We start from the raw sequence: 15,523 nt of genomic DNA, 5'->3' as shown, positions 1-15,523 counted from the left end.
GCAGAAGGATTCGGCCGAATCCGAATCCTGCTGAAAAAAGCAGAATCCTGGCCGAATCCCGAATCCTGGATTCGGTGCATCCCTATTTAATTTAAAAAAATATATGGTTCTCTGGCTTCAACTCACTGCTGGGGCCTTTTGGCCCTGTATTCTTCATAAACTATACATATTTGGTATTGGTGCAATGGGGGGATATGGGCATCCTTTTTTCACCTGGCATTAATGCAAAGGAAGGGCAACACTCAGAATTGGAATTATTGGTAGCACACTTTTATTTGTGGTGCTTTTAATGCAAGAATAAATCTCTTTAATACAACTGACACTGTTACATTCTGTGTCATCTCTATGAGATTCACAATGATAACACAATTTATATTACACTGCATCATACATCATCAGATCTCACTAGTATTATATACCGTATGATTTATAAACCACCACCATATTTCCCAGCATGTAAAGGAGGACGAAAATAGAAACACTCTTTGGTCCTTCTTATTGGAACTCACAATCACAAGAAAATATTGGAAAGGAATGAAAAAAATCATATAGACACCAGTATGTGGAGTTGAGTGACCCAGCCACCAGCCAACTCAGAACATGATGGAATTTTTGTCCAACCTATCGATTTAATCAGATGCAATTTGATCACATGTTTGCTTTGAAACAGCTGACCAGTAAATAATTCATGATAGTGGTTTGATTTGAGTTCTGTAATTTTTATTACATTAGCCCTTTTAAGAATGCAGATAGGGTGGGACTGGCCAGCTGGGGCACTGGGAACAAACCCGGGGGACCCCAGCTTTGGTGGATGCTAGGCCTTCTGGTTACATTGGTGGGAGACTAAGGAAGGAGGTCGGAGAGAGGCAGCTAGCCAATAAGGACGCCAGTGCCCTGCTAGAGGCAGTGGTGTGGACGTGGAACGCGTCACCTTCATTTGATGCTCACAGCTGGCCTTCTGCATGGCTCCATCTTACCTGTCCCCTCCAGCACACATGCACAAGAATAGGTGCATAGGATTGGACTGAGCCCTGGTCCTCAGGGGCCCTGCAGGCCCAAACCCACTCCCACAGCGCCTGAGGAACTCAGTGACCTCCCTAAGGTCCAGCATCGAACTGGTGGGTGCAGGGTGCCACCCCAGGGGCCCCACACCCCACAAGGGGATGCCGCTGGACCCCCACAACCCATTACAGGGACCACTGCAAAATTTTAGGATACATCAAGTCAAGCACTGGGTGAATACAGGGGAGAACCAATGTGCTCCAAACCCTCATCTGTACAATCCCAAATTGGTGTTTAATCACTAGGGCCTTAAGCTGCCCATAGACGCAAAGATCCTATCGTTCTAATGCTCGCCCAATCGGACTTCCACATCTCCCGACCTGCCACCAACCTTCAGTTTAAATAAAGTAGTAGAAGAACAGATCAGCCGATGTTCTGCCCCTGACAGACAGATAAAACACTAATACTGTTGCGCTAAAGATCAGACCAGCCAGGCCCACCATCCTACTATATTTTGGTTTTGGTGAAGAAGATGTAGATTTTGGTAGCTGTTTGGTTTTGGGAACACTAGTTTTGGGAGAAAGATACAATAATGCTCAAAGTTAATTGACAAAAATCCACAAGATGGGTGAAATGTAGATAAATGTTCTGTTATGAAGGTTCCAATATGGAGTTTGCTGCAATGTCTTCAGTATGAACCACATCTAGCAGGACATCATTATTTTCAGCCACTGAAAAAAAAATAAAGAACGATTTTTGTTATAATGTAACGGATGCTGACCTTAACGTTGTTCACCCTTCATTTAACTTTTAGTATGATGTGATATTCTGAGACAATCTGCAATTGGTTTCATTTTTATTTCTTTTTAGCTTCAGTTATTTTACTTTTTATTCAGCAGCTCTCCAATTTCAGCAATCTGATTGCTAAATAATTAAATAATAAAAAAACTAAAAAAAAAAAAAAAATGATGAAGACCAATTGAAATGTTGCTTAGAATTAGCCATTCTATAATATACTAAAAGTTAACTTAAAGGTGAACCACCCCTTTAAAAAAGACCATGAAACATTGAATTGATCTAAATGAAGCCGGTTTCAAAGAAAACCCAGAGCGAGTTGCCGTGTTCGCTAATTATAATGCACCGAACTGCTGAAAATGTTTATTACACAAATATGAAAGTGATACTGCTTCCTGGAGAGGTAAGTGTTTAACTGTAATATCTGTTCTCTTATGCTTTATGCCGGACAACACGACACATCAGCGTCCCACAGAGCTTGCATTCTACGGCTGGTGCCCACAGCGCAAGCTGATCCGGAATATTTATAATGATGTCGGCCTTAAACTGGGAGCTACAATATTCCTTCTCTCATTCTGCTAATATCTCCACATTAATATAATGCACTAATATGAACTGGATATTCTAGCAAGGCAGTTTAAGTACAATTTTATATACAAAACCATTAGGAAATGCTGTGAGTGAGGGACTTGCCCAAGGTTACTGGGAGTTTACACTCGTCACAGGCCTATTTATCATGCTGTGTAAAAGTATTTAAGGTACAAAACCAGTGTAAAAAGCAGTGTTAGGGTAAGGCCACACAAGGAGATTCAGGGAGATTTTGTCGCCTGGCGACTAACCGTCTCGTCTTCTGAGCGACAATCTCCCCGAACTGCCTCAGCGTTTTTTCCCATAGGCTATAATGAAAAGTCGCCTGCGCTAATGCACACGTGGCGATGCGTTTTCTATAGTCGCCCGAAGTTGCCTCACTGAGATAGTCACTCAGAAGACGAGGCGATTAGTCGCCAGGCGACAAAATCTCCCCGAATCTCCTTGTGTGGGCTAACCCTTAAACTGCAAATTTATAAAGATGTGTATTTCTTAAACACCACCCAGGTGCCATATTTTAATGCGGTAACTTACACCATTATTTTTATGGCGTAACCCAAGTCGACTGAAAAAAAATTAAATGGCAAGTAAATTTCTACGGTAAAAAAAACATTAAGAAATATATATATATATATAATTCCGCATGATGAAGTGTTGTACATTCCACAAAAACAGAAGGGTTACACATTGGGCATGAATTTTTTCCAGTGTCTCAACCTTCTTTTTATTAACCCACAGCTTTGTAATAAGCAGCCACTGGACACCAAAACAGTCATTCCAAATCCTGAATGTCTATTACCTTGTCGTGGGAAAGATAAACTCCTTTTCCATCACTTGTCAGCATCTGAAACCTTTCTGGATAGAAAACAAGGACACAGGTTTAGTTACAGGACTTTTTGGGTACATTCATTTCAATAGTGCCACAGTCTGTCCAATGACTATTGATTTCTAATACTATATATTTAGCAAAACTTGAAGTCTGAAATGGAACATAAATATATAGGACAAGGAACATGATGGGAGTTATTTATCAAGGCCTGAATTTATCTCAGTATTTCTAATATCCAACTCCGAATTCGCGAATAGACCATATTTATGGAAAAAACGGCCGAAAAAATAGTGTCCGGTAAAATTCCGAAAACGTCGAAGCTTTCCCCCGAAAACTCCAAAAACTAAAATTTTTCCAGAGTTTTCTGAGTTTTGTGCTCCAAAACTCCTTTCATTGGATATCGGTACAGACATCAGTGCAGACACTAGAACCTTCCCCATTGACTTATACAGGACCTCGAGGGCTTTTAGATTCAGAGTTTTTAGACCATCGTACTTTAATAAATCTCGAAAAATTCATCGTTTTTTTTTTGCTTTCGAAAACTACAAATTATTCAAGGTTCAGATATTTGGAGCTTGATAAATAATCCCCGATGAGTGTTAACAAAAAAAAAACCTCAAGTGAAATTCCAATTAAATTAACCAATTGAATATTTGCTTTCGGCATTCAAATGGCTCTAGACAGTGATTCCCAACTAGTGGCTCACAAGCAACATGTTGCTCACTAACCCTTTGGATGTTGCTCCAAATGGTCTCAAAGCAGGAGCTTATTTTTGAATTTCAGGCTTGGAGGTAAGTTTTGGTTACATAAAAACAGGTGCGCTGTCAAATAGAGTCTCCTGTAGTCTGTCAGTCCACATAGGGGCTACCAAATAGCCAATCACAGCCCTTATTTGGCACCCAGAGGCTTTTTTTCATGCTTGTGTTTCTCCCCAACTCTTTTTACATTTGATTTGTTTACATTACCTTAGACTAAAGCAATAGAATGAATCTAGATTCTGATTGGTTGCAATGGGTTGCCCTACACAGGCCGAACTCTATTCACATTGTAACCTAAACCAGTATGTTGCAGCATGTTTACAGTCAGTTCTTCCTAAAAGCACAATTGGAGGGAAAAAAACCAAAACACCCTTCCTCTTCAATATCCCCAAATCCCATAGATGCCTAAAAATAGAATCAATTTTTTTCATCCATCACGTATTGCTATTATTCTACTACTCACCTAAGCAAAATGTGCTCGGACAATATCTGTGTCTGTCTATTTCTTTATCCTACAAATCCAGGCAATATCCAAGTACAGTTGCCTCCCCTCCATACGGCATCTGCAGAGGACATACTTTTCTCGCTTTTTCTCGCTTTTTTATCCCATCGTTTGTCTGAACTTCTCCTTGTTCTACATCAAGACATCCCCCTAACATGATTATGGCTGATACATTTCTGACTTCCAGTGTCCAACTCTACATTACAACAGCTATTTGCTAATATTAAGAGATTGGACAAGCCCAGCAATTCTTAGGCTAGGGTCCGATTATTTATAACACTGTGGACTCTCCAAAGGTGGGGAATTCGCTGCCCTGCTGCCCCTTGCCTTTTCAACTTGGCACGAAATGCAAAATGTTGCCTTTCGGTAATTGGACGAGATTCAATTTGAGATTCAATTCAGAAAAACTTCTTATCACACAGTTTATCATGTGAAGACTCTATGGCGAAAAACTGGAACTGAATTTAAAGATTAGTTTTTTCTCCTCGGATTGAATCTCATCCATGAGTTTTCACTTGATAAATCGTGACTTTTTCTCATTGTATTGAACCTGGCCCATTGTCTGACCGTGGCCTTATACAGGTATGGGTTCCATTATCCAGAAATCCGTTATCCAGAAAGCGCTGAATTACGGGAATGCCATCTCCCATTGACTCCATTTTTGTCAATTTATTTACATTTTTAAAAATGATTTCCTTTTTCCCTGTAATAATCAAACAGTACCTTAAACTTGATCACAACTAAGATATAATTAATCCTTATTGGAGGCAAAACAATTCTATTGGGTTTAACCTTTAAATTAATTTTGAGTAGAATGAATGGATGGAGCTCCAAATTACAGAGAAATCCTTTATCTAGAAAACTTCAGATCCAGTCTTGCTTTAGATAGTGCTCTCTCCGATATCTAGGGCCTAACGATTGGATCATAACGATGGGTAAACGGGAGGTCGGATTGAGGGACCACATCAACGAACAGATGCGGTCCACAATCCAATGGGATTTTTAGTCCAGTCCGATCGACATCTGGCCGGCTTTCGAGCAGCTATCGATCAGGGAAGCCCGTCAGAGGGCCCCATACACGGGCCATTAAGCTACTGACTCGGTCTGTCGGCAGGTTTTATCCCCCTGTCTCTGGCCACCCTAAGGGCAGAGACACACGCTCAGATTTGGGGAGCGAATCCAGCTATAAATCGCCTCTTTTTTGGTGTGACTAATCTCCCCAAACTGCCTCCTGCCAGCTAGGATTTAAATCATAGGTGAAATGGCACTCAGAGTGATTCGAAAAACGAAACGCATCGATTGCCATCTTGCCGGCGATTTACATTCTAGCCGGTGGGAGGCAGTTCGGGGAGATTAGTCGCACCAAAGAAGAGGAGATTTGTCACTGGGCAAATAATCTCCCCGAATATGAGCGTTTGTCTCTGCCCTAAAACCAATCCAGAGATGTTTATTTTCCATGGTTTTGGGTCTCCCCATAGCAGCACTGAAGTTTTGCAATGAGCCAAACTGCTTTGAATTCCCCTGGTCTATTAATTAAAAGTCAAACTTACTGAAGGCTGATTTCAGTCGCACCATGCAGCACAAATAATCTTCAAAGTTGAGTTTCATTTCATAATCTCCGTATCTTAAGAGCAAGATGGTAAGTTGATCACTGCTAACTGCTATTCCTGAGAATAGAAACATAAATACGTTACATGTATATTGGTAGGTACATTGATTGGTACCCTAAATTGTAGCATTTGTCAGTGGTCAGGATAGAGGACACAAAGAACAATATAAGCGGCATATAGTAGTGTCTAAAGCAGGAGTCTTGCCTTGTCTAGGGGCTCAGATTGGTGGTTGAGGGACAGTTAGTAATGGTGTAACTACAGAGGAAGCAGAGCCTGCGGCTACAGGGGGTCCCAGGAGGTATAGGGGGCCTCACGAGGACCTAATTAATGAGCAATTTACACATATATTGGTAAAAAAGAACAACCTCTGGATATGTTGGGAGCCCCTAAAACTAATTTGCTGTGGGGCTCAGTAACATCTAGTTAAGCCATTGACAGTTAGAGAAAGATTTGTTAAAGGAGAAGGAAACCCCATGGCCGCAAAAACCCTCCCCCTCCCCTGTGTTGCTTCCCCTCCCTCCTCCCCCTTGGCCTACCTGTCCCGCTGGGCAAATTCCCCTAACTTGTTACTTACCCCTCTGCGCAGGTCCAGTCCACGGAGTTCACAGACGCCATCTTCTTCCACGCGATCTTCTTCCTGCTTTGACTGGCATTTTTGGCGCATGCGCAGTAGGAGCATTTCGACGGTACGGATCTACTGTGCATGCGCCAAAAGTCGCTACCAGCGAAATGCTCCTACTGCGCATGCGCCGGTCAAAGCAGGAAGAAGATTGGGTGGAAGAAGATGTCATCTGTGAACTCCGTGGACTGGACCTGCGCAGAAGGGTAAGTAACAAGTTAGGGTCATTTGCCCAGCGGTACAGGTAGGCCAAGGGGGAGGAGGGAGGGGGAGCAACACAGGGGAGGGGGGAGGGTTTTTGCGCCCAGGGGGGTTTCCTTCTCCTTCAAGTATGCATAATTCTTCTCCAAGAAACACCTACAAGCCCAATCTGAAGGTCCGTTTTTCTGAGATCTGTAGTGAACACTTATTTCCTTTCATAGATATTCTCAGAACATTGTGAATGACTGAAACAGGGTGTTTTCTTGTGTCTGGGACTTTTTTATGAGATAAAGGGGGCAGTGACCAAAGTCAAATGGGGACTTAAAGCCTGAAAACAATTGGCCTAAAGCAGTGAAGCCCATCCAGTGGCTTGTAAGCAACAGGTTGATCCTAGTGGCCTAAAAGCAGTTGCTTATTTTTGGATAAGGCAGACTTTAGTTGCTAAAAACCATGTGTACTCTCAACCAGATCCTTCTGTAGACCACATAGGTGCACAGGCCCGGATTTGCGGCAAGGCCGCATAGGCCCGGGCCTAGGGCGGCAAAGAAATAGGGGCGGCATGCCGCCCAGCCGCACTATGGGTACGCGTGCGTCCCAATTCAATTACAGCAGCTGCGCCGGCGTTTTTTCGCCGGTGCGCTGGGAAGGGGAGGTGAGGTGGGCGCCTGGTCGGACCGCGCGGCCTAGGGGCGCCCAACATTGAAATCCGGCGCTGTAGGTGCAACCAATAGCCAATCACACAGCCCATATTTGGCACCCGCAGGAACTTTTTGCATTCTTATTAAGCAATTTTTCTTTGCATCCACATTTGGCTCATGGATAAGAAATGTTGGGGACCTAAAAGAACACAAGTATATAGGAACCCTTAATATCCATATTTGAAATATTTTTCGCAGACCTGCAGTTTTCACAGCTTTACTTAATTCTTCAAGGCCAATAAATCCACTTCCATCGACATCAGCATCAGTGAATATCGCCTTAACGAGAAACAGTTTGTAACTTCACAAAAATGTTTACATTAACCTTTGAAAATGTCGTTCAAAAGGGAAATTTTAACGTACAGGTGCTTTACCCACAAAATACAAATTAAGACTATACCGATTTACAGTTCCTGTCTAAAGCAAGGGACCTTCAGCCAATTATGATATGGGGGGGGTTACAGTGATTTTGGTTTTAGAATTTAGATTTCTTTGGTTCTTGTAAAATTCTACAGGGTTGCTGTACGTATCTTTCAAATATCAATATCATGTCATTATCACTGAGAATTTTGAGTTTAGAATAAAAGACAGTCCAATCTAGGTTATAAATAGGGACAAAATAATAATAATACTAGTAAGAGGAATATTGGATGAATTGATACTGATATTGAGTAAACACATATCCCATACTTGTTCAAGTGATCATTACTAGCAGGACACAGACATAATATAATTGTTTTACCTTAAAGTAGTCGAGGTACCTCCAGAGCCGCTTAAAGAAATCACATTCCAACTTTCCATTGCAAGTGAACTGTGCAGGCAGTTAGGGGAATTAGATAAAAATGTTGGACAGAAATATTGTTGTTGAAAACAGAGTAAAGTGAATAATTTGGATTTATGTACAGTATAGAAGAACAGGATGAGCAAACTAAAGATTGACTTGTGATTGGCAGTGGTTGCTGTATACATACAGTATAAGCTGGTATATAACCTGGTGGATGGCTTTTTTTCTCTTTGAGAGATTTTAGGGGCCTAAAGCTGGCCATAGACGCAAAGATCCGATCGTACGAATCAACGTACGATCGGACTTTCCCATCTCCCAACCCTCCACTAACCATTCAGATCAAAGTCTTTACCATTCCGATCAAATAAGAACAGGTCACCCAATGTTCTGCCCCTGACAGCAATCGTACGATACTTATGTCTGACAACACTAGTGACAGTCTTCCCTCTGAAAATCGTACGATCGGCAATACACGCAGAGATATTATCGGCAGCCGACAGAAATTTTCTAACCTGTCCGATCGACCAAACGACCGATCTCCGACGGACGAAAAATGTCGGGACTCTCCACACATGGTCCGAAAATCGTACGAATCCACGATTCGTACGATCGGATCGTTGCGTCTATGGCCAGCTTTAGGCTTAAAACCGTGGTTCACCTATAAGTTAACTTTTAGTATATTATAGAAGGACTCATTCTAAGCAACTTTTCAATTGGCCTTCATTTTTTCTTTGGTTTCTTTCCAACTTTTAAATGGGGGGTCACTGACTCAAAAAAACACATTCTCTTTAAGGCTTCAAAAATATTGCTATTGCTACTTTTTATTACTCATCTTTTTATTCAGACCCTCTCCTATTCATATTCTGCACTCTTATTTAAATCAGTGAATGGTTGCTAGGGCAATTTGGACCCTAGCAACTAGATTGCTGAAATTGCAAACTGGAGAGCTGCTGAATAAAAAGCTAAATAGCTCAAAAAACACAAATAGTAGCACATAAAAAACAATTGCAAATTGTCTCAGAATATCACCATCCACATCATACTAAAAGTTAATTTAAAGGTGAACAATCCCTTTAAGGCACACAGCCAGGGTTGGACTGGGGGGGTCAGGGCCCACTGGGGCCAGGGCAGCCATCAGGGGGGGACAGGGGGGAGAGTTGTAGGGGGCCCCGAGGGTAAGGGGGGCCCTACCACGCCACACTTACTTGATTAGCCGGGCCCCCCATCTTTCTGAGAGCTGCTGACTTCGGGAAGGCATGGATGTTTAAGGGGTCCTGGCTACCACTTTTATCATAATGTGGGGGGGGGGCTGGCCACCAATTTTTTTTCTCATGTGGGGTCCTAGCCACCAATATTTTTTAATGGGGGGCCCTGACCACCAATATCTTTTTATTTTTATTAACATGTGGGAACCCTACCCACCAATTTTTTTTTGTTTTTTTTTACTGTGGGGTGGGGAGGGCGGACCTGTAGGTGGGGCTTGCGATGGGTGCAGCCCAGGGGGCCCAAGAAATTTTGTCGTATGGGGCCCTGCGATTTCTGATGGCGGTCCTGACTGGGGCTGCCACATCAGGGCCCCCGCACCCCCAGGGGTCCCCTCCCCAGTCGCAGGCCTCCCGCCCCAGCAAAACCCCCCTCTGCCCTCTCTCCCGCCCCCTCACGGCACGTACCTACTTCACCAGTGGCAGAACTACCGGGGGAGCACCCCTTCAGGGCCCGCACCCCCTCAGGGCGCCCCGGCAGTCCGTTCGCCGCTGAAAATGCGGCCAAATGCGGTGGTACGGAGGGGGCGGGGCCCGCCCCCCTCAACGAACGCTACTGTACTTCACGCTCATTTGTGGATGGAGCAGGCGGGGCAAGTGGGCAGATCAGGCAGGGCGAGAGGGTGGAGTGGGCGGAGGTCAGAAGGGGAAGGAGGTCACACTATGTGGAGCGTCTCTTGGCCGGGACCCACCGGGTTTTTTCCCGGCATTCCCGCTGGCCCAGGCCAACTCTGTACAGCATTTTCCCAACAGGCAGAGAAGTGCCTGAAACTGACCCTTCCTCCTTCAATTGACTGCAGAGTCACTGGTGTAATTCCATGAGAGCAGACCCTGCAGCTGGGGGGCCAGCAGACAAAGAGGGTTAGGACCCATGACCCCCATCCCATGATCTGTGTTCCCTGCCCTGGACCCACACAACAAGACCCTATCTAAGCCCTGTGCCACCTAAGCCAAGTTTTGCCCCCACAATTTACATATATCATGGGGGTCCTGCAGGTCATGGGCCATAAGTACCCCCTTGTGTCTTGCAACTTGCTGCCTACCCAGTATATTATGTCAAAATCACTCATCAATAATTCTACATTGTTTATTATAATCTAATTATATTCCAAGACAAAATTCTTTCAATCCCTTTCAAAGAGCGTTTTAATTATTGTATTTTCGTCTTTTTCTACATTCAAGGATACGTCCATTGATGCCAACATGGATCGACTGGCCTCTATACTGAATCTGATCCCTCCATGGGGAGCAAAGCCTAGAAGGAAGAGAATGCATATTATATCAGAATTGCATCTTTGTCGTTATTAGTAACTACCGCTACTTTACATCATCCTATCCATTCATCTTACCTTTTGAAATTACATCATTCAGAAACTTTTGTAGATCCCGGGCATTCATTTTGCCTCCCTAATGTCAGGATAAGAGAAAGGGAATTAGCAGGTAGAGATGTCGCGAACTGTTCGCCGGCGAACTTGTTCGCGCGAACATCGGGTGTTCGCGCTCGCCGGAAGTTCGCGAACGTCGCGCGACGTTCGCCATTTTGGGTTCGCCATTGTTGGCGCTTTTTTTTGCCCTCTCACCCCAGACCAGCAGGTACATGGCAGCCAATCAGGAAGCTCTCCCCTGGACCACTCCCCTTCCCTATAAAAACCGAAGCCCTGCAGCGTTTTTTCACTCTGCCTGTGTGTGCTGAAGAGATAGTGTAGGGAGAGAGCTGCTGCCTGTTAGTGATTTCAGGGACAGTTGAAAGTTTGCTGGCTAGTAATCGTTTTGATACTGCTCTGTTATTGGAGGGACAGAAGTCTGCAGGGGTTTGAGGGACATTTAAGCTTAGGTAGCTTTGCTGGCTAGTAATCTACCTTCTACTGCAGTGCTCTGTATGTAGCTGCAGTGGGCAGCTGTCCTGCTTCTGATCTCATCTGCTGACTGCTGCAATAACAGTAGTCCTTGTAAGGACTGCTTTTATTTATTTTTTTGTTGTTTTACTACTACTACTACTACTACTACTATAAGAGCCCAGTGCTATTAGTCTAGCAGTGTTGGGGAGTGGGACTGGTGTGCTAATCTGCTGCTCCTAGTAGTTCAGCAGCACCAACTTTAATTTTTTTTTTAATATTCATTTTTTTTTTATTTTACTTTTTTTTATTTTACTACCGCTGTAGTAGTGTATAAGTTGACCTTTTAGGCATTATTTGCCCTGTAGGCATTATTTGCACACTGTTTTCTTCAACCCGCCATCGAGCTGTGTGACCTTGTTCACATTCTGTCTAAATATCCATAATATTACCGTCTCCAGAAAAAACACCGGAGTCACTTTTTTCAAGCAGCCATAATATATTTTACGTAATCCGTATCCACCGCTGTAGTAGTGTATACGTTGGCCTTGTAGGCATTATTTGCACACTGTTTTCTTCAACCCGCCATCGAGCTGTGTGACCTTGTTCCCATTCTGTCTAAATATCCATAATATTACCCGTCTCCAGAAAAAACACCGGAGTCACTTTTTTCAAGCAGCATTCATATATTTTACGTAATCCGTATCCACCGCTGTAGTAGTGTATACGTTGGCCTTGTAGGCATTATTTGCACACTGTTTTCTTCAACCCGCCATCGAGCTGTGTGACCTTGTTCCCATTCTGTCTAAATATCCATAATATTACCGTCTCCAGAAAAAACACCGGAGTCACTTTTTTTCAAGCAGCATTCATATATTTTACGTAATCCGTATCCACCGCTGTAGTAGTGTATACGTTGGCCTTGTAGGCATTATTTGCACACTGTTTTCTTCAACCCGCCATCGAGCTGTGTGACCTTGTTCCCATTCTTTCTAAATATCCATAATATTACCGTCTCCAGAAAAAACACCGGAGTCACTTTTTTCAAGCAGCATTCATATATTTTACGTAATCCGTATCCACCGCTGTAGTAGTGTATACGTTGGCCTTGTAGGCATTATTTGCACAGTGTTTTCTTCAACCCGCCATCGAGCTGTGTGAGCTTGTTCACATTTTGTCTAAATATTGATAATATTATCGTCTCTAGAAAAACCACTTGAGTTACTTTTTTTCAAGCAGCATTCATATATTTTACGTAATCCGTATCCACCGCTGTAGTAGTGTATACGTTGACCTTGTAGGCATTATTTGCACACTGTTTTCTTCAACCCGCCATCGAGCTGTGTGACCTTGTTCACATTTTGTCTAAATATTGATAATATTATCGTCTCTAGAAAAACCACTTGAGTTACTTTTTTTCAAGCAGCATTCATATATTTTACGTAATCCGTATCCACCGCTGTAGTAGTGTATACGTTGACCTTGTAGGCATTATTTGCACACTGTTTTCTTCAACCCGCCATCGAGCTGTGTGACCTTGTTCCCATTCTGTCTAAATATCCATAATATTACCGTCTCCAGAAAAAACACCGGAGTCACTTTTTTCAAGCAGCATTCATATATTTTACGTAATCCGTATCCACCGCTGTAGTAGTGTATACGTTGGCCTTGTAGGCATTATTTGCACACTGTTTTCTTCAACCCGCCATCGAGCTGTGTGACCTTGTTCCCATTCTGTCTAAATATCCATAATATTACCGTCTCCAGAAAAAACACCGGAGTCACTTTTTTCAAGCAGCATTCATATATTTTACGTAATCCGTATCCACCGCTGTAGTAGTGTATACGTTGGCCTTGTAGGCATTATTTGCACAGTGTTTTCTTCAACCCGCCATCGAGCTGTGTGAGCTTGTTCACATTTTGTCTAAATATTGATAATATTATCGTCTCTAGAAAAACCACTTGAGTTACTTTTTTTCAAGCAGCATTCATATATTTTACGTAATCCGTATCCACCGCTGTAGTAGTGTATACGTTGACCTTGTAGGCATTATTTGCACACTGTTTTCTTCAACCCGCCATCGAGCTGTGTGACCTTGTTCACATTTTGTCTAAATATTGATAATATTATCGTCTCTAGAAAAACCACTTGAGTTACTTTTTTTCAAGCAGCATTCATATATTTTACGTAATCCGTATCCACCGCTGTAGTAGTGTATACGTTGACCTTGTAGGCATTATTTGCACAGTGTTTTCTTCAACCCGCCATCGAGCTGTGTGAGCTTGTTCACATTTTGTCTAAATATTGATAATATTATCGTCTCTAGAAAAACCACTTGAGTTACTTTTTTTCAAGCAGCATTCATATATTTTACGTAATCCGTATCCACCGCTGTAGTAGTGTATACGTTGACTTTGTAGGCATTATTTGCACAGTGTTTTCTTCAACCCGCCATCTAGCTGTGTGTATTATCGTTTCCAGAAAAACCAACTGAGTTTTTGTTGTTGTTGTTGTTTTTTTAAAAATAATGCCAGGCAAAGGCAGGCCGCCACGCAGAGGCCGTGCTAGGGGCCGTGCTGCTATGCAATCCTGTGGCCCTAGCAAATTGCCCAGTTTTAAAAAGCCAATGACCCTGAACTCCCAAAATGCTGAAGAGGTAGTTGACTGGCTTACACAGCACACCCCATCCTCTACCGTTTCTAACTTTACCACAACATCCTCCTCATCCTCCACTGCTATGGCCACCCCACGTAACACTTCCTCCACCACCGGTGCCCCTTCTTCACTGGGGTCAGAGGAGTTATTTTCCAATGAGTTTCTTGAACTGAGTAATGCGCAACCATTATTGCCAGAAGAAGATGAAGGAGATGAGGACCTTACACCAGATTTAATTCTGGCAGAGAACACGATAGAGATGGACATAATGAGTGATGAGGAGGAGGTCCCCGCTGCTGCTTCCTTCTGTGATGTGTCAGAAGAAATTGATGCATCTGAGGAGAATGATGATGAGGAGATTGATGTTTTGTGGGTGCCTAGTAGAAGAGAGCAAGAGGAGGGTAGTTCAGATGGAGAGACGGAGAGTCAGAGAGGCAGTAGGAGAATAAGACTTAGAAGAAGCAGGGAGGACAGCCCGCAGGGATCAGCAGGGCAACAACATGTATCGGCACCTGTGTTCAGCCGGCCAACGCACCCGCCATTGCCGCCAATACCGCCAACTCCGCCAACTTCTACTGTTACCGCCAGATCGCACACTTCCAAAAAGTCAGCAGTGTGGGATTTTTTTAATGTGTGTGCCTCTGACAAAAGCATTGTAATTTGCAATGAGTGCAGTCAGAAACTGAGCCTTGGTAAGCCCAACAGCCACATAGGTACAACTTCTATGCGAAGGCACATGAGCGGCAAGCACAAAGCACTTTGGGAGCAACACCTCAAAGGCAACAGGCAAACTAAAAGCCACACTCCTTCTGGTCCAGCATCTTACTGCTCTACCTCTGCTCTCCTTGACCCGTCTGAACCACCCTCCACTCCGCCTTCCACCTTGACCACCTGTTCCCATTCCCAGTCATCTGCCACCAGCCAAGTTTCTGTGAAGGCCATGTTTGAGCGTAAGAAGCCAATGTCTGACTGTCACCCCCTTGCCCGGCGTCTGACAGCTGGCTTGTCTGCACTCTTAGCCCGCCAGCTTTTACCATACCAGCTGGTGGACTCTGAGGCCTTCCGCAAATTTGTAGCAATTGGGACACCGCAGTGGAAGGTACCCAGCCGCAATTTTTTTTCTAAAAAGGGAATACCACACCTGTACCAACATGTGCAGAGCCAAGTTACCGCATCTCTGTCACTTAGTGTTGGGCCAAAGGTCCATATGACTACTGACGCATGGTCCTCCAAGCATGGTCAGGGCAGGTATGTCACCTACACTGCCCACTGGGTGAACTTGGTAATGGCTGGGAAGCAGGGAATGGGTAGCTCAACAACAACAGTGGAGTTGGTGTCACCGCCACGGATTGCACGCGGTTCTGCCACCACCTCTACTCCTCCA

General features: G+C 43.7%; 1 protein-coding gene across 5 annotated transcripts in view; it reads right to left on the bottom strand.

Moving 5' to 3' along the window:
- Nucleotides 1–248: 248 nt before the first annotated feature.
- capn10l.L (calpain 10-like L homeolog) overlaps nt 249–15,523 on the bottom strand; it is a 46,512-nt gene continuing 31,237 nt past the window's right edge. For 4 of the 5 annotated variants that reach the window (XM_041562221.1, XM_018261976.2, XM_018261975.2 and 1 more), the window contains 7 exon segments: nt 10,998–11,055; nt 10,836–10,903; nt 8,345–8,413; nt 7,803–7,881; nt 6,025–6,141; nt 3,185–3,240; nt 249–1,733 (listed from right to left, as the gene is read on the bottom strand). In XM_041562221.1, the coding sequence (XP_041418155.1) occupies nt 1,707–1,733; nt 3,185–3,240; nt 6,025–6,141; nt 7,803–7,881; nt 8,345–8,413; nt 10,836–10,903; nt 10,998–11,055 (474 nt within the window). In that variant the 3' untranslated portion in view covers nt 249–1,706. 5 annotated transcript variants of the gene reach the window in all.

The sequence above is a fragment of the Xenopus laevis genome, chromosome 5L (assembly GCF_017654675.1).
Source record: "Xenopus laevis strain J_2021 chromosome 5L, Xenopus_laevis_v10.1, whole genome shotgun sequence".
Lineage (NCBI taxonomy): Eukaryota > Metazoa > Chordata > Amphibia > Anura > Pipidae > Xenopus > Xenopus laevis.
Note: the sequence above shows the minus strand (reverse complement) of the source record. Positions and strands in the feature narration are given on the sequence as shown.